The 24,778-nt window shown below is 38.5% G+C and overlaps 3 protein-coding genes across 9 annotated transcripts in view; all 3 read right to left on the reverse strand.

The window, feature by feature from the left end:
• Positions 1-656: 656 nt before the first annotated feature.
• LOC134009553 (ubiquitin thioesterase OTUB1-like) lies at positions 657-4,672 on the reverse strand. 2 transcript variants are annotated; one of them, XM_062449080.1, is made up of 7 exons: positions 4,565-4,672; positions 3,543-3,607; positions 2,680-2,778; positions 2,460-2,578; positions 1,803-1,887; positions 1,513-1,707; positions 657-1,201 (listed from the first exon to the last, which is right to left on the reverse strand). In XM_062449080.1, exons 1-7 carry the CDS (start codon positions 4,605-4,607, stop codon positions 1,004-1,006), a joined length of 804 nt encoding a protein of 267 aa, XP_062305064.1. In that variant the 5' UTR covers positions 4,608-4,672; the 3' UTR covers positions 657-1,003. The 2 variants fall into 2 exon arrangements, with proteins under 2 accessions (XP_062305064.1, XP_062305065.1); XM_062449081.1 differs by having other exon boundaries at positions 3,543-3,604; positions 4,565-4,669.
• Positions 4,673-5,008: 336 nt separating this feature from the next.
• On the reverse strand, positions 5,009-11,614 carry LOC134009960 (mucin-2-like). 3 transcript variants are annotated; one of them, XM_062449756.1, is made up of 11 exons: positions 11,473-11,614; positions 9,906-9,947; positions 9,394-9,501; positions 8,833-8,937; positions 8,420-8,548; positions 8,169-8,204; positions 8,057-8,086; positions 7,636-7,737; positions 7,495-7,519; positions 7,137-7,219; positions 5,009-5,241 (listed from the first exon to the last, which is right to left on the reverse strand). In XM_062449756.1, the coding sequence occupies exons 1-11, from the start codon at positions 11,528-11,530 to the stop codon at positions 5,228-5,230; spliced, it is 732 nt and encodes a 243-aa protein (XP_062305740.1). In that variant the 5' UTR covers positions 11,531-11,614; the 3' UTR covers positions 5,009-5,227. The 3 variants fall into 3 exon arrangements, with proteins under 3 accessions (XP_062305740.1, XP_062305739.1, XP_062305741.1); XM_062449755.1 differs by having other exon boundaries at positions 8,833-8,958; XM_062449757.1 differs by lacking the exon at positions 8,833-8,937.
• A 194-nt stretch (positions 11,615-11,808) lies between these two features.
• The window catches only part of LOC134009551 (protein phosphatase 3 catalytic subunit alpha), a 29,585-nt gene continuing 16,615 nt past the window's right edge, over positions 11,809-24,778 (reverse strand). The window contains exons 9-15 of one of the 4 annotated variants that reach the window (XM_062449071.1): positions 22,139-22,264; positions 21,770-21,841; positions 20,556-20,582; positions 19,114-19,198; positions 18,568-18,665; positions 15,754-15,783; positions 11,809-13,729 (exon numbers count right to left, since the gene is read on the reverse strand). In XM_062449071.1, coding sequence (XP_062305055.1) covers positions 13,533-13,729; positions 15,754-15,783; positions 18,568-18,665; positions 19,114-19,198; positions 20,556-20,582; positions 21,770-21,841; positions 22,139-22,264 — 635 coding nt within the window. In that variant the 3' untranslated portion in view covers positions 11,809-13,532. The remainder of the gene's footprint in view (positions 13,730-15,753; positions 15,784-18,567; positions 18,666-19,113; positions 19,199-20,555; positions 20,583-21,769; positions 21,842-22,138; positions 22,265-24,778) is intronic. The other 3 variants (XM_062449072.1, XM_062449073.1, XM_062449074.1) reach the window with 3 other exon arrangements.

A 24,778-nucleotide genomic window follows, 5' to 3' on the forward strand; every position in this document is an offset into this window, starting at 1 on the left:
TGAGGAGGGTTAGGGTCTCGTGCTGTCTTTTAGTAGTGAAGAGGTTGATTTACTTTTTCATTGTTTTGAAGGAGTTTCACTGAACTTGCTGTTTTCACCAGTAGTGTGTCTTGAGGAACAGTGGTTTGTGTTGTCTATGAAAGCAGAGCCCCCCCCACTGGTTAGGTAACTGGATGCAAAGCCAGTAGTTTTCCACCAGTAATAAACCCCTGACCTGCAAAATGAGATCACTTTCAGGTGACCACACTGGTAGGGTTTAAGACGAGGGTTATCTTGAGGTCAGGACTGCCTCGCTGGTGGTCAGATGTACGAGGGGGTCAGAGGCTGAGCCTATCACAGGTCGGATCACTTCAGGAGAGTCCTAACCTGATGTGCAGTCTATACAACCACTGCTGTTCTAGTGGTCTTCAACCCTGGTCCTCAGGGAAGACTGTCCTGTATGTTCTAGATGTTTCCCTGTTCATTTGAATCAGATGGAGCAGGAACACATCTAAAAAACATACAGGACAGTCTTCCCTGCGGACCAGGGTTGAAGACCACTGCTCCAGTCCATGACCTCAACCAGGCACGGTTAGGAGGGCCAGTCATTAGAACTGCAGGAAAGTTCCAGCAGATTATGCAGAATGCATCACAGACCCACACATTTACATTGGACATAACATGTAAATCCCTTTAATAAAACTTAATGAAACGCAGTGTAACAAAGGAAAGAAACCAACAAAAAGCAAGTTGATAACATGTACAACCACAAAAGAAAAACTGTACAACTCTAAATGCCTGGAGTCACTTTTTTTTTTTTTTTATTCATGTATGATTTGTGATGTGGAGGAAGATTGGAGTGAAGGGTAGAAGGTGACTGTAATGTGACTGATCATTTTTTGTCCTCAGATGCCATACTTTATTCATAGTACAGTAACGTTTACGTCAACATGGCGGTATGTTCCCCACTGCCTTCACAGTGGGAAGGTGAGAGAAAGGGGGGGTGAGAGAGGAAAGCTAGATCCTATTTGTACAGGATGTCATAGTGGCCGGGTCTGTAAAGAAGGAAGACGCGAGGCTCGCTGCCCTCTGGAAATACGTGGTGGTTGACTGTCCCACCCTCACCTCTGTCCATGTACTCCACCAGGATGGACACGTTGAGGGCCTGAGCTAAGGCGATGATGTGGATGTGGTCACTCTCTTTAGACATGGGCTCCACTTCCTGTGAACAGAAGAGAATTGCCCTCGTAACTGTTGCTACTGCTGGGATGGAAAAGCATGGTTCGGTAGACTAACATGTAACCTTGTCTACTCCACTGCAGTTAATTAAGATATGACAATAAATGATCAAGTCTCATTTCTCTCTCTCTCTCTCTTTCCCTTCAAATAAAAACAATTCTACAGTCCAGGGGTGAAAATCTGTTAACTACCACACTAACACGTTATTGCGCTATCACTATTTGTCAACCTGTGAAAGCCGTTCCAAAGAGTTCGACCAGCTCCTCAACATTGTACAGTGTAGTCCAGCCTCACCTGCTGACAGAACTCCTTGACGGAGCGTCCTCCCTCGATGAAGTGCTGGAAGAAGCCGTGCTCCCTCTGCAGGTACCCTGAGGTGAGCAGCCGCAGGTACACCACCACGTAGTCCGACACGTTCTGGTCGTTGAAGGAGCCCAGCAGCTCCGTCAGTCCTGGCTGCTTCTCACACAACTCGATCAGGTCCATGAACTGGGGGGGGGGGGGGGGAGGGGAGGAATTGGGACAGTCAAATCCAGATTCAGTCTGTTGCTCATTCATGTTTGTATAGGATTGCAAAAACTCACTGTATTGTGAAAGTCTTCAATGGTGAACTCTGTGAAACCCTCGTTCACCAGATCCAGTTTGCTTTTTGCTGCCACAGCCTTAAACCTGTAGAAACATTGGAGAGTCAGCCATTACAGTCAGCCACTTCTGAAAATTGAAAGTTTTGACTTCAATGTTGGGGACTATAATATACTCTAACTTCAAGTATTAAATATAAATCTGATACTTGGCAGTCAAGGGGATACTGGCCCTTCTACCTCTTTTTAGACCACAGTTGGTTCCTGAAAAGGGCCCTCTTATGCATAACTACCCTACAAACATCACCCTGCAGCCCACTCAAGCTTTGGATGGACTGCATTCCTATCCTCTTACATGTCACAGCCAATGACAACTCCACACAAACCTCATTCAAGTAAGAGTGGCAGGTAGAAGACACTATACATCTCCAAAGAAGGGTGTCTACACTTTCACCATTATTAGAAGACAACCTCCAATTAACCTTTAGATTGAATTACATCAATATCATTATATGTCAATTTCTATATCAATATATACTCCTGTAAACATTTTATAAAGACTTACAGTATTAAAATCTAAGTATATCAAATATTTTGTTTCATATCAATTGGATAAGTTCCCTGTGGGAAGTTGGTTTTGCATCCTGTATCAAAGTATACCTCTGTAGTTCTTTGCTGTCATCCAGAAGTGATTCGAGATGCGAGAAGCCAAAGGCTCTGTAGAAACAGTTTCCATCTGGACGCGTCTTGCGGATGTAGGAATATTTTTTGTGTAAATCCTAGGGGAAAACAAAAACAATGGCCGATCAGCGTTCACAACCAACAGTTGTGATTGAGTGGTGGAGATGTGATCGCCGTCAGACTCCGCGGCTGCACCAACCTTGATCTTGAGCTGATAGATGCTGTCGTCCTGGGCATACTCTCTTTGCAGCACTGACAGCTCCTGTCTGTCTGACACTAAAGGGTTACTGGTGGCGATCTGAAGACACAGAGAGAATGATTGTTCAACATTAAGAAAACCAGGTAAATGGTTCAGTTTTGTGGTTGGGATCATTTGATTCATCCAGTATTACCAGGAAATATCCACAGAAAAAAGTGACGTAAAAGGAAAAGAAAATTGTGGAAAAATCTTGAGCAAAACAGTTTGTGTTATTATTTCACACTACAGCAAAGTTCTCAAACAACTTAAGATTCAAATACAGACCGTTTAGAAAGTTTTGGAATAGTAACAAGCTAATTCTGGACTACATAGAACTCATACATGTTTTGGGGCTAGCAAGCTCATTTTCCAAGGAAGGAAAACCTACTTGTCACCCACAGTTGTCTAGCAAGTCACCTAACTTCTTGGGGAACTGAGGCTGAGTGGTATGGGAGAGGAGCTGCATTTAGAACATTTAGAATTTGCAGCGGTAATCGAGCAAGAATGAAAATGGACGTGTGTACACAAAGCATCAGACTCTTCTACTTGTCATTGAGCAGCTAACTAGCTAGACCACCAACAACAAAAAAAGAGAAAAAAAAAGCTGAAGGTCTGTGCAAGCATTTGTATATAAAAATCAGATGACGGGAATGTCACAGACCAAATATGTGTTAGTCAATCTGTATGTCATACCGCATTACACATACTGTATGTCAATCATAAAATATGTGAATCAACTCATATAAAAACAATGTGAGCAGGACCAAAAAATTGCCAATAATAACATACAAAAGATTCCTCTCAGCATGAACACAACATCTCACCTCCTGTTGAATTCTGTCCTGTTGAGCAATGATGGCTTCGTCATAAGCAAGGCAGTTCACTCCTGCTATAAAAGGGAAAGGGTTCAAATTAATCTTTGCCTAGCAGGGTTAAACTATTTGGGTAATACTTTCAAAGGTTTAGTAGCAACCCTATCACCTAAGCCACCTAGTGGCGATGTTGTTTGTCAGGCTATTGTAATCACACAAACAAAAACAAAAACTGACATACTAACTAAAACAAGTTATTTATTATCTTGGGTAAAATAAACCTATTGATGGACAGAAACACGTTGAAGAAGCATGATGTGGACTAGGTTATGCCAGCTAGGTCTTAACGTTGGTTAAATTGTAATGGTCACTAAATGCCTAATTTATCTCCTGTCGCAGATACATAATAAGTTTGCTAGCTACTAGGCTAGTGTAGCTGATAGCTAGCGAGCTACTAAGCTTAACATCGGAACGGATACCCTACCCGCATGCTGCATTCCTAACTGTAACAATTTTCAAATGCTAGAGTAGAGACTACTTGTTACCTAAACAGAAAGGTCGACTCAAACGTCGTTAAAACATAACTGACAACGAGCGTATCTAGTTAGCTACGTTAACCCACTGACTGTGAAAAGCCAGCGCTACATTGTACTAGCTAGCCAAACCACATCTGTAGAGCTAGCTCTACAGTTCAGCTAGCTCACTGACCTAAACTTCAGCCATGTATGCTCCAGCAAGGGTCACATATACCTCTGTGTGAACAGCCAATTGGTTGGCTAACTGGGTAACTATCTCAATTGATTCCTAAAAACTGGTTAATAAACGATGGACTGCTAACATTGTTAGCTAGCTCGCTAGCAAACGTAAGCGTTTAATTTTCATCAGTTCGTTCCCTGTTGGGAACACATTATTTCAACATCCTCTTCTCGTGCTGTCACAATTTAAGTACACAACAATAAACAATAGCAGCTAGACAACTATCAATGCCTGTATAATATATGTCATTAAAGTTGATCTGTTGTTCATTTACTTACCCTCGATGTCTCCCTGTGATTTTTCCTGCTGTTCTTCCGCCATCTTAGCTAGCTAACTAGAAAAATTACTTCCATCGATGTATCGCAACAAACACACACAAAGGGAATACTTCCGGGTCATGGTTAATGATTACTAGGTCACCATTTATTTTATTTTATGTTTTATGATTGTCTCCATATATCTTGATATATTATTCTTTCCATTCTTTTATCACTTCTTTATGGAAAATTATTTTCTCTACACGTCTATAAATCTTAATACTTCTGCCCATACTTAAATTAATTATAAAACGTAGGCTACACTAAACTAACCCTTCTCAATCATACCATGTTCCGCTTGTGTAAACTTGTGTTGTCTGTAGAAGTGATGTTCGATTTCTACTTTTACTTCACATTTTCTTCCTGGCCTGGCAAGGCGTATAACATAATAATCACAAAACAAACACTGCAAAGATTATTTATTGAAGCTTTATTTTAATTATACAGGCCCTACAACCTTTTTGTATAACCAATTGATTTTCTTAAATTAATTATTTCAGCAGTCATCTTATACATTTACCAACCACAATCATGCTTGATGCCATATTTCTATGTGAGCGCTAATGTTGTAGTTTTCCAGGTGTACTATTTCCAGTTTTTTTTTTCCAGTGACAGCCTCCCGTATTATCTTGCAACAGCTGAAAAACATAAAATAAATTAACCTTACTATTTCATACATTTCATTTATACTATACAGTTCACTTTACATTTCACATATAACATGTTGTTGCATGTGGTTTCTGGTTAAAGAGTTCAACACTAGATGGCAGTATTGACTTTGTCACAGGACAGCCTTGGTTGGCACTCTTCAGTTAAAACATTCAACTGGCTTGTGTTTGGGGGCCATCCACATGGAATAGCCTTCAGGACAAGCTGAAAAGGCAGTCCCTGTTTCCTGTGGGGTTATTTCAGGATGATAGTGTTCATTTATAGCTTCCTTCTAACATGCATACTTTGCATGTTTGTTGTGCATGTGCACAGCATTTGACAACACTTTACATTAAGGTTACATTACCATGTAACTACATAGCAAAACATACAGTTTTTTTTTAGGTACATAGGAATTGCAATGTAATTAAAGTGTTAACAGTATAGGTTATTACAATAGTATAAGGAGGCACAGTAAATGTTGTGAAGGAGCAGTTGAACATTGTGTTATCAAAATTAGATCAATGTTAATGCCCATTTAACCCTGTGAGACCAACCTCCCCATATCAAGTTTCACTTGCAATAACTTGTATCGCTAAACCATAATCAAGTTTAAACTAGCAGTTCCTATGTACCTACAATATTGTTACTATAGGCATTGCTATGTAGATGCATAGCAACTAATGATACTTTAATGTACTGTAAAGGTAGAATAAAGGATGCACGTGAATATGTTAATCACCGCAAGGTGAAACATAACAATAAAACCAGAATTTCCATTGTTTCATTAATTTAATAAATTAATCAATCATTTCGTACTGCCCCCTGACGGCCTACCAAGGATAGATCCCAATTTAAAATGATTGGGCAGTTTTGGGTTTACAATCAAAGAAAAAACTAAATGAAAAAGACCTATTCATCTTATTTGTGTTAAATATAATGGTCCAATGAGAGTTCTACATAATGTAGTTTTAAATAAGATATAAGAAAAAGGTTTAAAAACAAAATCAATATGAACTCAGATATCCGGTCACAACCCAACCTTCTTCTCAGCACAATTCCTGAACACTGACCACATTTCCGCCTTGCAGGCACCAGCCAAGTGCTCTACACTAATAGATGAGGAAGTAGGGGGTTTTGGGGGTGCATGCACATATAGTCTGGGCCACATTCGCTGGACACACAATAGGCCTTGTCCAGAATAATCTGTGTTTATGTAAGGAAGTCCCAATCTTTCATCTCCTGCTGGTCTATGAAGGGTGGGGGGAGCAAAATCACAGGAAACACCTTCTCCTAGCTCTGTAAAACTATGGACCATTATGGGACATGCACAATGTCAAATGCTTCAGACCTTCTGGGAATGAGAACAAGTTTACACCTTGTTAAAGTAGTTGTCCATGATGAAATGTGGTAAGAGAATATCAGTAAAGGTCTGATACAACAGTTGAAAAATAAGGTTTAAAATCACAAATAAAAGCAAAGGCATACTAAAACACCACTTTAAAGGAAGCATTGAAAATGCATCCATTTATATGCATCCATGCATATATTTTATAAAGGACTGCTTATTTTATTATGTTATGTTATATACTTTTTATATGATCTCTTCATACATTTTACCTAAATAAGTTCATGTTCTTCTTTATAAAGACGTATACTCAATTAAATGATCATTCTTCTGTGTTTTACTTTCTTTATATAATAATATGTTCTGTCCATACTTTTTAAACAGGGGTCTGAGTGGCTAATGTCAAGGAGAGCTCAGTACCTTTTACAAGCTATATGAGGTTGTTGCATCTGCATTTATTGACATCGGTTACAGTTATGTAAAACAGCGTTCAAAATTTGAACGAGGCTGCCTCTGAATGATGGGTTCAAAACTTACCATTGACCTCTCCTCCTGATGACTTGACCCCAAGAAGCATGACACCATCTTTGCTGCTGTCAGGCCTACTTTGGTAAGAGGCGCTACATTTAAAGCAAGGAGAGAAAGCCGGATATGAGCCCATATCAGAAATACTTACAGTATATTTACATTCATAGTTAGTGTGTTATCATTTCTAAAATAAATAATGTGAAGACTATGATACTATTCGAAAAAAAAAGCTTTTACTAACTCATAACTGATTACCACTAAATTGCAGTGAAATTCAGGTGCAATCCAGTGCAATCCAAAGTTCTATGGATCGTAGTAGCTTCCTTTTTGTGATGTAATACACTCCTGATTTACTCAGGATACTCACTTCTCATGTTCCTGATCATTCATCTCTGAAAAGAGAAAAACAAGCAGAAAACAGTCAATCTTGCAGTTAACTGACAGCAAAAGATTGTGGATCAGTTGACTGACACTCGCTGTGGGGCCACACTGTTATATTCAGCAATACCTGTGTGGTCGTGGACCTTCATGCATTTGAATTTGAGAAAGAAGATGACAGCAACAACGACAACACCCAGGACTGGTAGCAGGACCCACAGGAGTGTCTTATCTGAGGAAAGTCAAAGGTGGATCCTGCTGACAAGTCAACTTAGCAGCCCTTCACCATTTTCTTCACTTTACTTGCGACACTATAGTGTTTTAAACATAAATAGTTAACATATAGAGGAAGTATTCTGCTGGAAAGTTGACAAACTACTAACAACAAATATAAATAAAAAGGGGTCTGTCTCTTTATATGGGAAGTTGAAATGGCAAAGCTGAACAGCTGGGAATTGTATATTATTTCACTGTTCATTTTATTAGCTTAATGTGTGTATTATGTGTTTATTGGCCAGAGCTAGTGAATATGAAACAGGAAGCAGACCTACCATCAGGATTTTTCAACTTGTCTGGACCTTCTGTAAAGAAATTATCATCTTATGAAACCAAAGTCGGATTCAGAAATTGGATAAATGTCCAATAAGGAAGGTACATTCTTACCCTCCGTTGAGCTATGAGTCAGGTTATGTAACCCTCCTGGTGAAAGAAGACTGTACATGAATATAGTGTACAGAAATTGGGATTAATATATCTATCGGTGCTTGTAAACACATCCCAGTTATATAACATGGGGGTCATTGTGTGTTTCGGTACTTAACATCAGACACTCTCATCCAACATGCCAGTCAAGGTGGACCCAATCTCAGGCATTAACCCTAAATATTCAACAGTGATAAAGTGAACTCGCCTACCTGTCAGGTTGGTACTTGGGATGGTTGTTCCAGGCACTTCATTTTTTGTTGACACTGCATCAGTCTTAAAGGGGATTGGAGTGGGAGTCTGAGATGAGCTGCTGGCTTTCTGTTCTGTTTTAGTTGTCGCTGGCGAGAAGAATGAATGCACTGGTTTGTTACTTCTGGTAAAACTAACACATAACTCTCTCCAGAGGTTACTAAACACATCTACTAAATGTATCTCAGGAAAGTTTACCAGTTAGCGTACGGACATTTCTCAAAAATGACTCAAAATGGCATTTTCACATCCAAAAACATTGGGCCTGTTGACAAATAGTAACCCCCCCACCCCCTTGAAATAAAATGAATTATGACAAGTCGTATGTTCAGTTGAAATTAAACTGTGGCAGATATTCAGATTAGGGTCTTACTTTCAACAGTTTGATTGTCGAGCCCACTAGACGATGACATGGATGAAGCAGAGGGCAGCCGTGTTGTTTTGGTGATAACAGTTGTAGAAGGTGTACTCCCCTTTACTGGAAACAGAGGCCTGGAGGCTAAGGTCACCACTCAATACATTTATATGAATTGTGATTCTAGGTTCTGTATCTCTGTTTGTATTGTAATTTTCCTCTCTTGGTCAACCCACCCCATAACCTCAATACAGAACAGATCTCTGGAACATGGCTAGTGAGGCAGCTGTGTTAGGCAGTTAGCTGAGGATAGCAAGAGGCCTGTATGTTCTAGATGTTTCTCTGCTCCAACACACCTGATTCAAATGAATGGGTTGTCATCAAGCTCTGCAGAAGCCTGATAATGACCTATTCATTTGAATCAGGTGTGTTGGAGAAAGGAAACATCTAAAACATACAGGAAAGTGGGGCCCAAGGACCAGGGTTGAAGCCCACTGCTTTATACGATGCAATGTCGCTGTCTCTTGTCTTGATACAGTAACATGGATACATTTGCGTAAACATAACAGACTCACTGACCTGTTGTGAGATGTGTCTCGTTGACAACAGCAGGGTTACTAGTTGAAGAGGGGGTCACTGGTGATTGTTTACTGATGGTGGTGACATAAGGAGTCACAGATGCTGTTGCTGTTAGAACAGGAGACATCTATGTTAACATTTATAAACATTATTTACAGGATTTGGGGGAGATCTAGCTTTGGTTTTCATAAAGCAAACCAGCCACTGAGCTTCCCCATTCCGCTTCCAAATGAACAACCATTGCTTACTTCAAAGGCCTCCACCAAGCAATTAGACTTACTGCCCTGATAAAAATACTTTGGCAAAAAGTAAAAGGTCAGTGAAATGACCTCACCCTCAAGTCTTTAGTAGGCTACAGATATTACAGAAAATGTGCCAGGTTTGGTTATAAAGTTGAAATTTTAACCGTTTATATTAGAAAAGTTCACAAGTTCTACAATACAATAATTTGAGTAAACAGAGAAATACTTCAGTATTCATGGATTAAGGTAAATGTAGCTAGTGATACCTACCTAGAGGTGGAGTTGTAGTTGGAGCTGGATCATCTGAGAGAACTGTGTGCCGAATAAAAACTTGTGAATTCAATGAAATAATAAAGGGACATTCCTAGATTTTTGTCTTCTGGCTTATTTCGTTCCTATTGTTAGCACAGGAATGTACATGTCACTGACTGTATTCCATGCATGGAAATTCCATGTAATCTCAGGTTAATATGCTCTGTTCCCTCATACTTTCCACTAGGACAGGGAAGTATACCACATTTTCACAACAGTGGTTTTCTATGGACTTTCCCTGCAGCCATAGGACTGGGTGGGCGTGGCATGTGCCATCTGAAAATGATGCAGATATGCTACTAAACATGTATTATGATTTTACAATGCCCTGGTTGGTCATCGCACTATTTTCTAAAGGTTTTATTGGAATGGTACATAGTGTGTTATCTGCCTTTATTAGTGTCACTGCCCTAAACCAATGTATTTGAGGTAGAGGGATGGGGAAAGATGTAAGGATTTGTTGAAGTTAAGCGTCTTAAAAGGGGCAGAATCTCCTTTCACCAAAGGCCTTTTAGATGGTCACCATCTCAAAAACGATCGCCTTCAGGATGTGCTGTCATGTTTGTCTCAAAATCACCTGACTTCGTAAAGATTACTTTTATAAAACTGTTCCGTACCCATGTACCCTTCTAGACAGCATGGCATATACATTCAAAACAGGCCTATGGTTAAAAACACTCACATTCATCCTACGTTAGAAGATTTTTTACTTGCTATGACAAGAAATATGGGTCTGCTTTCCTGCCACACATTTCTTTTTAAATGGATATCCTCTGTTTAGTCCAGACCTATCCTGTCTCGAACAGTCTATTGTTGTCCCTTGACCGATACTGCCAAAGGCCAAATACAATTTTCCTGTGTTCTGTAGTTTTTGTTGGACAAGGTTACTGGGTTTGAACTTAATGTCTGTTTGATTCAACCTAGGACACAAATCAGAGATTTGATTTATAGTGCAGGATTATTCAGAATGCAGTAATACTAAACTTTCAAAAAAGTTTTTTGTTTGCATTTTGCCACAAACTGAGCGACAAATACAGGTAAAGTCACTGACCTTCCCAGCAAACTGAATCACTTCATAGAAAAGTAGTATAAAGAAAATGTATAATTCATTAACCCTAACTCATTGCTCTCAGCCCATTTGAAAGACGTATACAGTGTCCATACACACATTTCTCAGTTAACATGACCATCCTTTTACTGCAATTATTTTATTCAAATGGGGGCCTGTATATAGCACAAAACAAATTGCATTGCAGGAGAATTATTCATTAGAATTGTAAAATGTGAAACCTGACCAAAACAATGTAAAGATGCAAACAAGTAACACTGATTTGGATAAACTTTGACTCATTAATGGGCCTTTGTCAAATATGTTAACTTGTGGCTTCCTTTAGTACCACAAGAGATCCTTAAACTGCTATACCATAGATAAACAGTATGTGCTCAAAGAAGAACATGTATGTGCTTTACCATGTATTTCGGGCTAGGTTTCTACTGGTGTTGAAGGTGGTAAGCAGTTTCTTACCTGTTGTGAGGAGCTGAATTGAGGCTAAGAAGAGGACGACTGTCCTGAAAGTCTTCATGGTGTTAACTGCCTACTGGAGCAATTCCCTCCAATTTCAGAGTGCTGTGTCTTTCTTCAGAAGAGTCTGGTCCAGCAGTGTGAGGGGTGGTCAGGCTCCAGTCTTTTGATGCCCGTTTTGTCACTTCCTTCACAACAAGAGGAGGAGATACCATACTTTCCCTCCTGTTTTGTACTTTTTTTGCTAGGTCTAACAATCAAAAACATTATGAATATATTTAAGTTTATACGTATATTTAGGATCTTTTACAATAACAAAATTGATAAAATGCACATCAATTGTATTCATACTGTTGTACATTTTATTTTTTTTATGTTTACATAGTTTAAAATGTTTTGATTTCCAGACTTGAAAACCAGAGAGTACGCAAGCCTGGCTATAGTACACTCGCAAACATCTTTAATAAATTTCATTTCATGCATCTTTACTGAACAGCAATATAAAATACTTTTTCATAGTTGCAGGCGCATGCTTCATCTGCTAACATTTTTGAAGACTAGAAAAGCAAGGCTTCATGTTGTGCAGTGAATTACTCGGGCACTTAAGCAGTTAGTAAAAAAGGTTGATGGAGTTTCGTTTTTCCTTTAAGTATCGAGCAGTATCAAATTCGTAATTGATATACAGGAGCAGAGTTTCAAATAGCACATTAAATAATCATGATAACTGTAACATGTATCATTGTTATTATGACTATTTATCAATATTATTGTAGTAATAACGATAATAAATAATGATAATTTCAATTTTTAAATAATTCTGCTTATAATAATACACTTTGTGGCATACTTACAAAACAGAACAAACATTCCTAAACCATTATGTGACATAACAGCTCATGCGTCAGTTTTACATGTAATTACATACCTCACAGGAATACTCAATCATGCTAAACTGGACTGTGTGCACTTTCAAGTGTATTGAATGATTCCTCATCTTATATAGTTAAATGCTTTAATTTCAAGAGTGGTTGAAGTTGTAAAGTATTATCATCGTATTACTTAAAAGAATGCAGGTTTCCAGTAAATATTCTTGAAAGCACAGTACATTTCAAAATTATGAAATTCCATTTTACGTTCCCATTTTACGGATTTTATAAAACATGCATAGGCAGACACGTTTACTTTTCGAAACAAAATGCTTTTTTGTTTGTTTACTTTGTTTGCAATACTTAAAGAGAAAAAAATAACACTCCAGCAAGAGTTCCAGCAAGCCACAATAAATCTATATCCCACTCCTCAAAGAAAGAAAACAAAAACATTTGTAGGCTATAGATAAACATAAATTCCAGTTATGAAGCTCCAAGAAAATAGGTATTTTTTTACCAAGTCGGTTAGCCATTAAACATATAATCCTGTTAAAGCACACACCAAATAAACCTGAGGTAAGCATAAACTGTACAAAATCATATAACATTTTTTGGCATTTCAACAATGTTGCAACATTCTCTTTAAGACTGCCTAATTCAACTCAGAGCTATTTTATAAGAGTAGGAAAAAAAGTAATCAATAAATAGTCCTTATTTAGTTTGTACACCTTTATATGTCAAAAATGTGTTTGATGCTGTTTAGTGCTGTATTTTTGTAAACGTACAATAGTTAGTAAGAAGCTCCTTATCCAGTAAATGAGTGAGGAGCTCATATAATCTCCCCTTGGAGATATTTCTCACTCTCATTCCCACTGTGGTGCAGAATAAAGCACATTCCTTGGCCGTTCTGAAGATGAAAGCCAACCATACCTTACCAGATTTTACTAAAGAAAAACGTTTTAAAGGCATATTCAAAGACTCAAAAGTGCTGCATCGTCCCAACACAAGTTGGAGACGTTGCACCCTGTACACTGAGATCTCCCCGCTTCTCAGCCCCACCATTATCACGTAACCCATGGGGGCATCCTCTGTGTCTTCTATGGCTATGCTGTAGCATGCTGCAGTATGGGGGGGGTGGCACGACCCCGTCTCCTACCCCACAGCCGGCCATCCCCCACAGCAGGACGTATGTTCTGTTCACTGGATGTTGCTGCTGGTGTTGGCCTTCACGTCCGTGCCGTTGGTCTCGGAGGACAGGGCCTTGTTGAGGGAGTTGAGGCTGGCGTCTGAAGCCAGGGTGTCCCTGCGAGGGGGCATCCGTTCGTTGATGCGGTCCAGACCCTTGGCCTCCGCGAAGCTTGTGATTTTGTGCTGGGGCGAGAAGCCCTTTATGGCTGATGGGTGGGGAGAGGGGGATGGTGGGAATGGGGGGGGATTTAGGAAAACAGAGATGTAGAATGTTTAATATTTCTTCACACCAGTGCGAAAGAGTAGGATCAAACACACACATCCACACACACACGCACGCATGCACACACACAGTACATCATTTCATAAATGTATTTGGGTTGCCTTCGCTTTTATTCAGTTCAGTACATACTGTAGAAACTGATACAATTATTTGGTGATTACTTAATTAATCATTTCACCACCAAGAACACTAGACTGATGTTTTTCGTTGAACAAGACTAATGATTAAAAAATGCACATTCTTGCATGAGAATTACATTTATGTTTAGGTATCTAGTCGGCATTATTACAGGTTAGATTAACATCTATGACATCTTTCATTCGACAAACACACATTTACTGAACTGTCGGCTGTCAAGGATCTTGCTTTTGTGATCAACTTAACTAAAAAGCAAGAGTAATCTCAAATAATAAACAAACTGAAAATGAAAAATTCATATTGACAATAAAATAGCAGCATAACCATTGCAAATAAACACAATAGAGATAGTATTACATGATTCTGCTGAACTATTTGAGAGCATGATAGATGCTGGAAGTCAAAGGTTTTCTAATATACCAGAAATATGTATTTTACAATGAAAGGTCATATACAATGCATTCAAATCTAAAGGTAAAACTAAAGAAAGCGGCATTTTACACGAGAAATGCACGTTATAAATATAGCTTAAATAATTGTAAATGGTAAGGATTTGCTGTGTAATACACAATAAAAAACAAAAAGTACAGAAAAACATAGCTTTATGGGCAACCTCAGTATCTACAGAGTCGAGACGAATGAATCTGAAGCTACAGTATTCATTCTACATCTTGCAGATGAGTCATATGTGCACACTTTGCATGAGATGCACAAAAATGACTGTGCCTCAGATTATATAGGTTAGATATATTTACTCATATTAAACAGGTTAGATATTTAAGTAAATGTTTGCAATTGACTAGCATTTTGAAAATGTTAGCCTTGTTGGGCACAATTAAAAACCCTTTCGGACCTCCCATGAACATCACTTCACTTTAAAACTGCTAACATAGTTGCTAACATAGAGATATCCACTACCCCAAAAAGATAATTCCAACTGTGAGCGTATCCTCCTGTATAGAGACACTAGGAAGGAATGAGGAGAGGTACCTCTTACGTCTTGTTCAGCCTGCTAGAAACATGCAGTGCATAAGGAAAGGCATTTCGGTAGATTGTAAGAGGACAGCTAAATTTTTGACGACTTTTTGGGAAAGAAATTAAGGGTGGTGGGTGACGGTGGGTAGATTGTACAACATACTTGTGGGATTTAGCACAGGTCAGACAGATTATTAGCAGCTCACAATGACAACACAACACGGCAGGGTAAAAGAGGAATCACATGGAAAATGAAGCAGAGTATCAAAACTATTGCAAGCTACAGTCGTCTAAGGGCATTCAGAGGAATCACCGAACAGTTACAATGTAAATAGCAGGACCCCAATGCTATTTAGAGTTCAGTAGAGTTGTTTGTTCTTTACAATCTCTTTTTGGTCATTTTCTTTCAGGGGGGAATATGATTAGCCTCCCTTGGAGAGTGAATTGTTATTTTAATTTGATGTTTTTTTTTTTTTTTTATCAGAAGCTAATAAGTATATGAGAACAAAATATTACTGAGTCAATTGCTTTAAAGGGGAACAACTATTTAGTCATACATAGTAGTACTCCAGCAGGAAAAATATTTTCATCATAACTGTCTGTTTACACTGTATGTTCACAAAACTGTGAAAAGAGCTTGTTCCCCTTTGAAACAAGTGGGATTTGTTTTTCCCCTGACCTTTTGCTTTTACCTTTGGTTATTGTGCATATTGTATATATGCTACAGTCTGTTAGCCCAAAACACACTTTATACACGCTACGGCGAGTTGTATTAAACCCAGTGAAGCCCCTGTCTACTGCAGATGAGCAACAGAAGAAGGCAGACCCATTTACCTTCGTCAGTCTCAATAGCCTCAATAGTAGCTGAAGAGAAGAAGAGGGGTTGCAAAACGAATGAGAGAAGTGAGCATACAGTTGAGTTCATTTTGTCCCAGGAGGAACAAGTCATTAAGCAGCAAAAAAGAGTCAATGCAGAAACAAATGTTCAAACTTTCCATGTTCTGACAAAGGACACACATGGGTGTTAGCATAGCAGTGAGGGGGAAGGGACACCGCATTGAAGTCAAAATACATAAAGGACGAGAGACCTTGGAAGAGGACAGAATGGAGAGTCCAACACCAATACACAAGACAGGTAGTTTTGTAGATTTACTAAACTAAACGTATCTAAAAGCTAAAATTTCAACAGATGTCAGATACTGTTTTACCCAGTTAAGTTCAGGAAAACTGATCTACCGGATATAAACGATCTCCATCCCAAAATATCTCCTGAAGATTGTAACCGTTGTTCTCCATAAAAACAATAACTCACTCGTGGGTCATAGGGTCATGTCACTATGGTGATAGTCATGAGGCGTGTTGAGTGCTGTTGATCAGCACAACCCATGAGTTCTCTAAACTCTAATCATAGACCCAATTAGTAGAACTGAATGCACACACGTAATAATGCATTTTTAGAATGTAGAATTTCATTTGATGTAAGATAACTGCTTTTTGGTAACTTTTAGTACATCAGTATTATAACTCAAATTTACTGTCGACAAAGAACACACAGTGACAAAGGACAAAGGAGGTGCTAATGAGGATCTGGTGGTGAACATAGCTACTGGTGTTAAACGCAGGACAAAATACCGCTACAGTAATCATGCAATGGCAGCTGAACAACTAAGACGAGAGGGGATAGAACTATTATGTCCTGATTGTCTGTGACACCCTCAACACCAGACCTTGTCAAAGACAAAGAACAACAACAATAAGGTTTACTTACCACTTACCATATCCTTCTGTTCTAAAGCAAGAGTTAGCAGTTACATGTTTACCACTGGGGATACTGGAATCACTTTATTCAGACAGTTGCACATTAAGACAAATTAACGCAAAATGTTTAAAAAGCTAGCTCTACACATAGAAACTGAACTCCCTTTGTATGAAATAATAAAGAGTGATACAAACAACCACTAAAGCTGAACAAGTCTAAAAAGGGTACAACATAACAGTAGAAGCACATGACAGCCTGCCTGAGTAGAGAGGCCTGATTGCAGACTGTGATTCTACTGATGCTGCGACAGGAATCTCTTGAACATCACTCTGTCTCTATGGTGATACGGTGTTGCCCCAAATGGTGACCATGAGGAGTGTTGCCTCACCCATGGCCTCTAAGCTCTATGTAAGGGATAGCTTACAACAACCCAGGCCTTACACGTGTTTAATGCCCAAAGCAGATGCAGCCTGGGCTAAGTGGAGCACTTTAGAAAAGGCCATAAAAATAGTTTGACAAAGAATTAAAAAAAACTATTAATGCTACTTGTTTGGCCATGAGACATACAGTACCAGTCAAAAGTCAACTGTTGATTGGTACTGTATTAATATCAAGATATATTGTCACCACTTGAAACTTCATGGCAAACAGATTTCTATCAAATGTGTATGTTTGCTAAATATTGTTTCATTCTTTGGCAGGCCATGGTATAAGCTTTATAATTCAGTAGTAAAGTCGCAAAGAATCTTGTTTTGGCACAAAAATACTTCACTAATCCTTGTCCAACACATACCAATTGAACAGGGATCAGGGATAGTCAACTAAATCTGACATAGAAACCACAGAGGAGAGTGAAGTTATCTGGATTTCTGCCTTTGTGGATGACAAGGAACATTTCCTTGCCTACACATTTGATGTCAATTCCAATTCATCCTTCATAATTCTAAATCAGTACCCTCCCTTTAAATTTCGCAATAAATATTCTTAACTGTTTAGCACTTTCATTTTAGAATTGAAACCAATCAGGTGAAATCGTTTTCCCCTAGTCTAAATGGTTGAAGATGATGTGCTACACATTCCGAATATATTCGGAAAACAAGTTGTCTAAGGATTTTGATGCATTTTGATGTATTTGGAATTTAACATAGGAGGACGAGTTGTTTTGACAAAAATATACAGTAGAATATACCTGCAGTTTCTAGAGAGATGGGGAAAAGAAGAAGACACAGACAATATTTCAGATAAACCAGTAGATTGTAAACAGAAATTAATTATATTAATAAAGGCATATAGGCTGCTTTGACTTTCATTTAAAGAAATAACCTGTTAACCTTCTGGAAATGACCAATATCAGGACTGGAGCAAATGTTCTTGCGGAGGTGGTATAATCATGTATGGATTTGCCATAAATTAAAGAGACTGCATATTATAACTGTCTTTCTATACTATGTTTAGTGTATTTTCAGCTCCAATCAGGTTAACGTGAGCTTCCAAACAACAATCATACATTTTTATTTATTTTATTTGTATTTATCCTTCATGTTATATTACTCTTAAATACTGTAGAAGTACTGGCACACAAACTCTAAATCAGTTGGTAATTGTTGACACCTTAATGTAAGAACTGTATACAAAGAATGTAGCAGTTTTACACCAACCACATCACACATCAAACTAAATCCAAGGACATGTTGGTGCTCAAGTAAGGTAGAACGTCTCATGCTTGTCTTTTGGTAAAGCACTCCATTGTCACCATCAAATTGTTCATTTGCTCCAGAAAACACAGATTGAACTTAAGTAAACATACATTTAGTATACAACAGGCAGTACTGCGAGTAACATGTTGGGGGGGGGAATGTGGGGGTTGGGGGGGAGATACCAGCACTCACCATTCTGTAGCTTCTCCTTGCCTCCAGACAGGACTCCGCTGGGCAGCATACCAGTAGGGGTCAGGCCTTTTAGCGTCAGCACACTTTCACTCTCCTCTCTGCAGGGGCAGCCAGGGCAGGGGAGGTACATGTGTATTGAGGAGAATGGCATTTTATGCTGTTAAAAAGTAATTTCTTAATTAATAGTGCAATTAGTCACAATTGGCCTGTGACATCCGCATGATCGATACTTTATGAATGAGCAGGTTTTATGCATTTTATTTTAGCTGTCAAAAAGATTAGAAAGTTATATATATATATGTATATATATATATATATTTATTTATTTTTTGGGGAGGGGGGGGGGGGGTTATAGATGTGGACAGCGTATTTTTGCAGTGTCAGGAGACTTCCCCTGTCACTACCAGACTGAAACATTATTAAAACAGATTATTTAAAAACAAACCACTCAAGTTGATCTTGAAGCTTCAGCTTGGGATCTAGCAACCCAGGGTCTGAATATACCTGTCCCACTGACTGTCCCTCCTAACCCCATGACTCTCATACCTGAGGACAGAGAATACCCTGGCCATCTTGCCAATCGCTCGGATCTTGTTTCGGATGACCTCCTTGCGTGCAGAGGCAGTGGCCCCTGGAGAACAAACACAGACATGTACACACACGTAAACACACGTACACACATATATTCAAATGAAGTCATTGACGGTGGCAGTGTTGGTGGTATAGAAAAATTCAAAAGCGTATTTTTATTAAGTGAGAGTATTGTTTTGAGTGCTGTCAAGACTAACATCAGAAACCATTAATGCAATCCCATGATGTCCATATCCAAAGTGCTGTTTTTAAAGCTCAACACCAAACTGATGCATTTCCTAGATATGCACTGAACTGGTTATTTCTCAACACATTTATTTTCAAAGCAAAGCCAAACATCCACTGTACAGCAGCAGTTGTATCTCACTGTTAAGACTACATTCAAGGTGTGTGAAATGTGCTTTTATTAATGTTGATTAATCAAATATCATACTTTAGCTAGCCTAACAAAAGGCTAGACATATACAGTAATGGACACAGTAGTGTCAGATAACTTACTACAACCCAGTTTTCCAGATTCCAAAAATTATTACAGTGACTAAAAAACCGCAAGAAACCCTTGACATCCATCATGCATACTTCCTTTCACCCTTTAATGAAAAATAATGCTTATTTTTGATGACAGATCAGACTGAGTTCTCAGCAATTTGATTCTAACAGTAAGTACTCCAGGGAAGGCAATACGAAACCAGGCACTTGAGGATGTGACTAGCAAACAGTAGCAGTAATTTGTCAGGCATAACAGCGAAACGTTACGCTGTGTAAACTGAAATACAAAACAAAAACAATTGTAAGGTTTTCTATCCATATATCTGACTCACGTATTCGGAACAGACTGGGTGACATGAGGCATCAGTACTCTCTCCATAGGACAGCACTGTCCCAGCTTGACCTACAGTCGAGGTTTTCCCATTGTTATGTGAGGGCCACTGCAAAGAGCATTTAGAAGGGAACCATGGAGTGTCTTGGGCCTTTTTATTGGTCAAACAATTAGAGACAAATTTGTGTATTTCAGTTTGTATATTGTGTTTGTAGTGTATCTATGTACTGTATTTCTATCATAGTCTAATATATGTATCCTTAGGTAGATTCAAGGAGACACCTTTACATGGTACCTGCACATGAAACGGTGACAAAAGATTTCTTTTTTAAACACACATGGAAATGATGGCACAGCAGATTGGGAGTGGAGGTGTGGAGAGATTCTGTGGTTTCTAATGAAATCATACTTTAGACTCGACCTGCAAGACATGCCGATCCATACTATTGTCAGGGGCCATTATCAGAATTATTTTGGCACTTATAATGTTAGTCCGGTGTTAAAGTTATTTACAAAGTGCACAAGCAGGCACCACAAAGGTTTATGATGCAAACAAGAATATTACTGATGGTGGTACCTTTCTTGGGGGCATATATTAGTTGTCCTTCTCAAGAACACCCCAGAAGAGAACAGAAAAGATAGAGAGATCAGTGGATGGCTGTGAAATGATAGAAAAGGAGGAGGAGGGCCAAAGCCCATCCAAGGGGAATAAGAAAAGCAATGTCTTAAGCAAAACTCTGAAAAATAGAAAAGAGACACATTAAATGAGATAACAGAGAATGACAGACTTAGCATGAGCAACAGAAATAATGACTTAGGGGTTTGAGGAGAAAGATCATGGAGGGAAGGCAAGAGAGTGAGAAAGAGAAATTGAGATAAAGAGAAAACAATATGATCACAATGGATATTTTGGGGAAAGAGAAATTAGAGTGTAGAGGTCTATTATAGCGGCAAAAAAAGTAGTCTGACAAAACAATGAATTAAAAACAAGAAAGGGAACATGAGAAAACAAACGAAAAAGGGATGAATACAAAGTAGAAGAGCTCCCATTGTGGGGGAACATTTAGAGCCTGGAAATTCTTGGCCTGTTTGTACGGTTCTGTGACGTTCAAACCTCCACTATGAATTAGGTACATTAGGAATGTCCATCTTCAAAATACTTCACATTGTCAGTCTCTGCTCATCACTAGTTAAACAGAACCCCCCCCCCCCTATCAGAGCCTAGCTTCAATACCTTCCCTTCTCCCAAACAGGATATGATCTCAAGAAGTTTCCTTTGCCAGTTTGGGATGACAATGACGTACATGGAAGGACATAGCAAACATTTGACAGGGTGGAGTATCCAAAGATCAAAAGATATCGTGTACACAACCAGTATAACTTGGAGATGCAGGTTTCCAGTTAAATCAGGACAGAAAACATGAAATGTATCCTGGCACATTGCCTGCCAAGTTGAATGCCAACAAAGACTGTAAGGAAGGAATGTCACATTTCCACAAGAGTGGAGATGGTAGATAAAAGATTAAAAAGTGATTTGGGTAAAGTCGGGTTTGGTAAAGATTTGAAAATCACAATGGTAGGTGAGACGAGGAACATCTATAATATTTTGAGAGACCCATTCCTTCTTATTCCTATGAAAATTAGTTAATTGACTGGTGGAGTTCAAGTGTTCAAATACTATAGTTTTGGTAGGAGACCAAACCATCTCAGTTCTGTTGCTATTTAACCTACTGGATGATGAAAGAGGAAATGGAGATGTTGCTTTTGTCAAACACTTTGCTCCAGACTTACCATCCATCTCCTCATCGGTCATCAGCTCGTCATTGGAGCAGATGCTCAAGACGTTGACCAGCATCTCAGTGACTGGAGAGAGAGAGGATAAGGAGGAAGGCAGAGCAAGTGAAAAGAGAGGAGAGAAGAAGGAAGGCAGAGCAAGGGAAAGAGAGAGAGGAGAGAGGGTGGGAAAAAGATTGCAGGGAACATATAGTGAAATAAAAACCATATTTGAGTAATTTGGTGTCATTGAGTAGAATCAAAGGCTATCCCTAACCCACCTATTAAACATGGGGACACAGTGTGGTTTTTAATTACTGAAATGCAATCTTATTTTAATGTATGTATGTAATGTATGTAAAACTAATATGGTGTTTCATAGCCTACCCTTTTCCCCAACAAAGGGCAGAGACCAGCTAAAGACGTCCATGAAGTTGGGAAGCCAATATGGATGAGGAGAACAGTTGAACTGTCGGATGTTCATCACGTTGTTTTCATACTTCAGCACGGCAGCTGCAGATAGATCAAATATGTCGAAAGTACTCAAATTCTATCCTCAATCATTTGTACTCAAATTGCTTTTTTCTCAAGTTCAAGTGAAGCAGCCTCCAAACTACTTCACCATTTACGTAACTGTATTTTTTTTTTTTTTTTTTACAAAATGTAAAATATATCATTTACTGTGGGATTCTATGGGTTCATGGACCTGCCATCTCAATAGCTAAATTCTGATCCCCCAAAAAGTTTGATTTGCCCATGAACTGCACATTATTCTTCCTGATAAGTAGAATTGAGGGGAACATTAGGATGATGCTTCTGAGTGAGCAATGTTGATGCAGTTTTGGGGCTCCTTTGCACGGTTCAGACATAACCAGTTGGATGATCAACATGAAATGCTGGATGTGCGATGGCCAACCATGCAGCCCATTAGAGTAAGGCTTATGTAGCTGGGGATGATTAAGACAGCGTCCAGACTCCAGAGAACTGGTCCCAACAACCTACACCTGAAAGCTTTTAGCAGGGAACACAAGTGTGTGGAAATGGGAATAAAAGCTTGATTGCATTGAAGCAGGAAAAGACGAAGCCAACATAAAAAGTGTTCTTTAAGAAACTAATTTCCAAGAGTATAATCATCTTGCTACAAGGTTTCTTATTTATATCCATCCAAAAATGTATACTGTATGCGGAAGCTGCTTTTATGATTGATCTGTTCCTTGATTATCAATCAAGTGCACAGTTGTTCAGAGTTGTTCACATTCAGAGCACTTTTTGTCATAATGTTTATTGTACCGTGGAACTGAAATATAAAACTAGTTGCTGTAAATTTGACGTAATAAGCTAATTTTAATAACATCTGTATGCTTTATGATGTGTAGCGTAAGCTTACAGAATCTAAATGTGACCAAATGAAACCAAAGCACTAACCAGAGCAGAGGAAATATCCAAAACTGACACTACGGTACAGTGTATTAGGCAGACACTAAAAGCTGAACGAGTCAAGACAATCACCAAGTAACATGACAGAAATTGTATTTGACACTTTTGACCAATCTTGCTTGTATTGAAACCAAACTGGTTGCCAGCTTTTCATGGAATCCAAGAAATGGATAAACTAATCTCCATTGTGGACACTGACCTCTCACTGACCTTAAGTGTTACTATACTATAGAAAGTTATGGTTCCTAAAATCACAATAAACATTTTCCCTTTTGGGGAACAGAAGGAAAGGCAATTATATAAATACCTATGAGAAGGAATATGTGTATTATTCATTATTTCATAGAAAAGACCTATGATTTATCATCACTATGTATGTATATTTGTCCTATTTTTAATTTTTTGATATTGTCTGTTGTATGTGACAAAACTGTCAACAGAGGTATTTAGAATTATGTAAAAGATTAATACTATCAAATGGCAGAAATCAATACGCTTTCAAATGGGAGAAAAAAAAGATCTAATCTTAAAAGTAAAATATGGGTCTTTTACTAGAGACTCCTCTGACCAACCTGGAACATAAAAAAATAAAACAAGACTGGATACTACCTGCACTCTACAGCTCAGACACCAGCAATAACCTGGCTGACATGCAGTCCTTTCTGGATAAATTATCTCTCCCAACCATACCTGAGGGAGACAGAGAAATGTTATGCAAGGTGAAATCTAAAAAAGAAATACAGGAGGCATTTAACAAAAGGAAAGGAAAAAAGGGGAAATGTATTTTCCTGATCAGTTTTGACCAAAGTCACAACGGAAAAATGGAAAAGGAAAATATTTACGAAAATTATAAAAGGCACCTTTAACGGCACAATTTCTCAGAATATGTACTCACTGCAGAGGCAATCCCCTAAACCATACACACATTAATATTTGTTTTATTTTAAATAAGAAATGGCCAAGCTGAAGAGTGCTTTCCCTACAATACTTATGCAATTAATATAGTTGAGGCCTCAAGGCAAGATGTACCACCTGGTCACCTCTATGTCAACCACCAGGTAGAAGTAGAGTTCATAATCCAGATGGTGCAGACTAGCTAACTGCTAAAGAAGTCAGAAGTATATAAAGCTCTTGATACAGAAAATGTCAGATATTCAAGTACTGAAAACTCATGGACACAAATGCCTGCTCGCTTTTGCAGATCTACTACTCTCAAACTCATAATATTTGCTGTTTTATGTAGATAAGTAGCATTTAGGCGATAGGAAAACTAAATGGTAATGATTCATTAATCTTAACAGGAGCAAAACATTTTATGAGAAAAAAATGTTTTGCATCGAAACTGTACTATATGAATGAAACCATGAAATCATGACTTAAAAAGCCAAATTGCAATATAACGTGATAGTGACAGAAGAAAAATACTTTAGATCAGTTTAAAAATTGTGCCTATTGGCAGTTGCACAGATGACCAATCTCCCAAGACCACAAACAAATATTTGCAAAAATGTCTATACGCAAATCCCCATGATGAAGTGACAACTCTAATCAAGCAGTAGGTGCAGTAAAGCTCAATATCACTCTAGGTAA

This window comes from Osmerus eperlanus, chromosome 23, assembly GCF_963692335.1.
Source record: "Osmerus eperlanus chromosome 23, fOsmEpe2.1, whole genome shotgun sequence".
Classification (NCBI taxonomy): domain Eukaryota; kingdom Metazoa; phylum Chordata; class Actinopteri; order Osmeriformes; family Osmeridae; genus Osmerus; species Osmerus eperlanus.

Excerpts from the sequence above, each read along its gene's own strand:
- LOC134009553 (XM_062449080.1), bottom strand. The coding sequence starts at position 4,607 with ATGGCGGAAGAACAGCAGGAAAAATCACAGGGAGACATCGAGG. Across the intron at positions 1,888-2,459 it reads GACAGCAAAGAACTACAGAG|GTTTAAGGCTGTGGCAGCAA; the intron begins GTATACTTTGAT and ends ATGTTTCTACAG. Across the intron at positions 1,708-1,802 it reads TTGAAGACTTTCACAATACA|TTCATGGACCTGATCGAGTT; the intron begins GTGAGTTTTTGC and ends CCCCCCCCCCAG.
- LOC134009960 (XM_062449755.1), bottom strand. The coding sequence starts at position 11,530 with ATGAAGACTTTCAGGACAGTCGTCCTCTTCTTAGCCTCAATTCAGCTC. Across the intron at positions 8,205-8,419 it reads CCCAAGTACCAACCTGACAG|GAGGGTTACATAACCTGACT; the intron begins GTAGGCGAGTTC and ends TTCTTTCACCAG. Across the intron at positions 7,520-7,635 it reads GAAGGTCCACGACCACACAG|AGATGAATGATCAGGAACAT; the intron begins GTATTGCTGAAT and ends TTCTCTTTTCAG.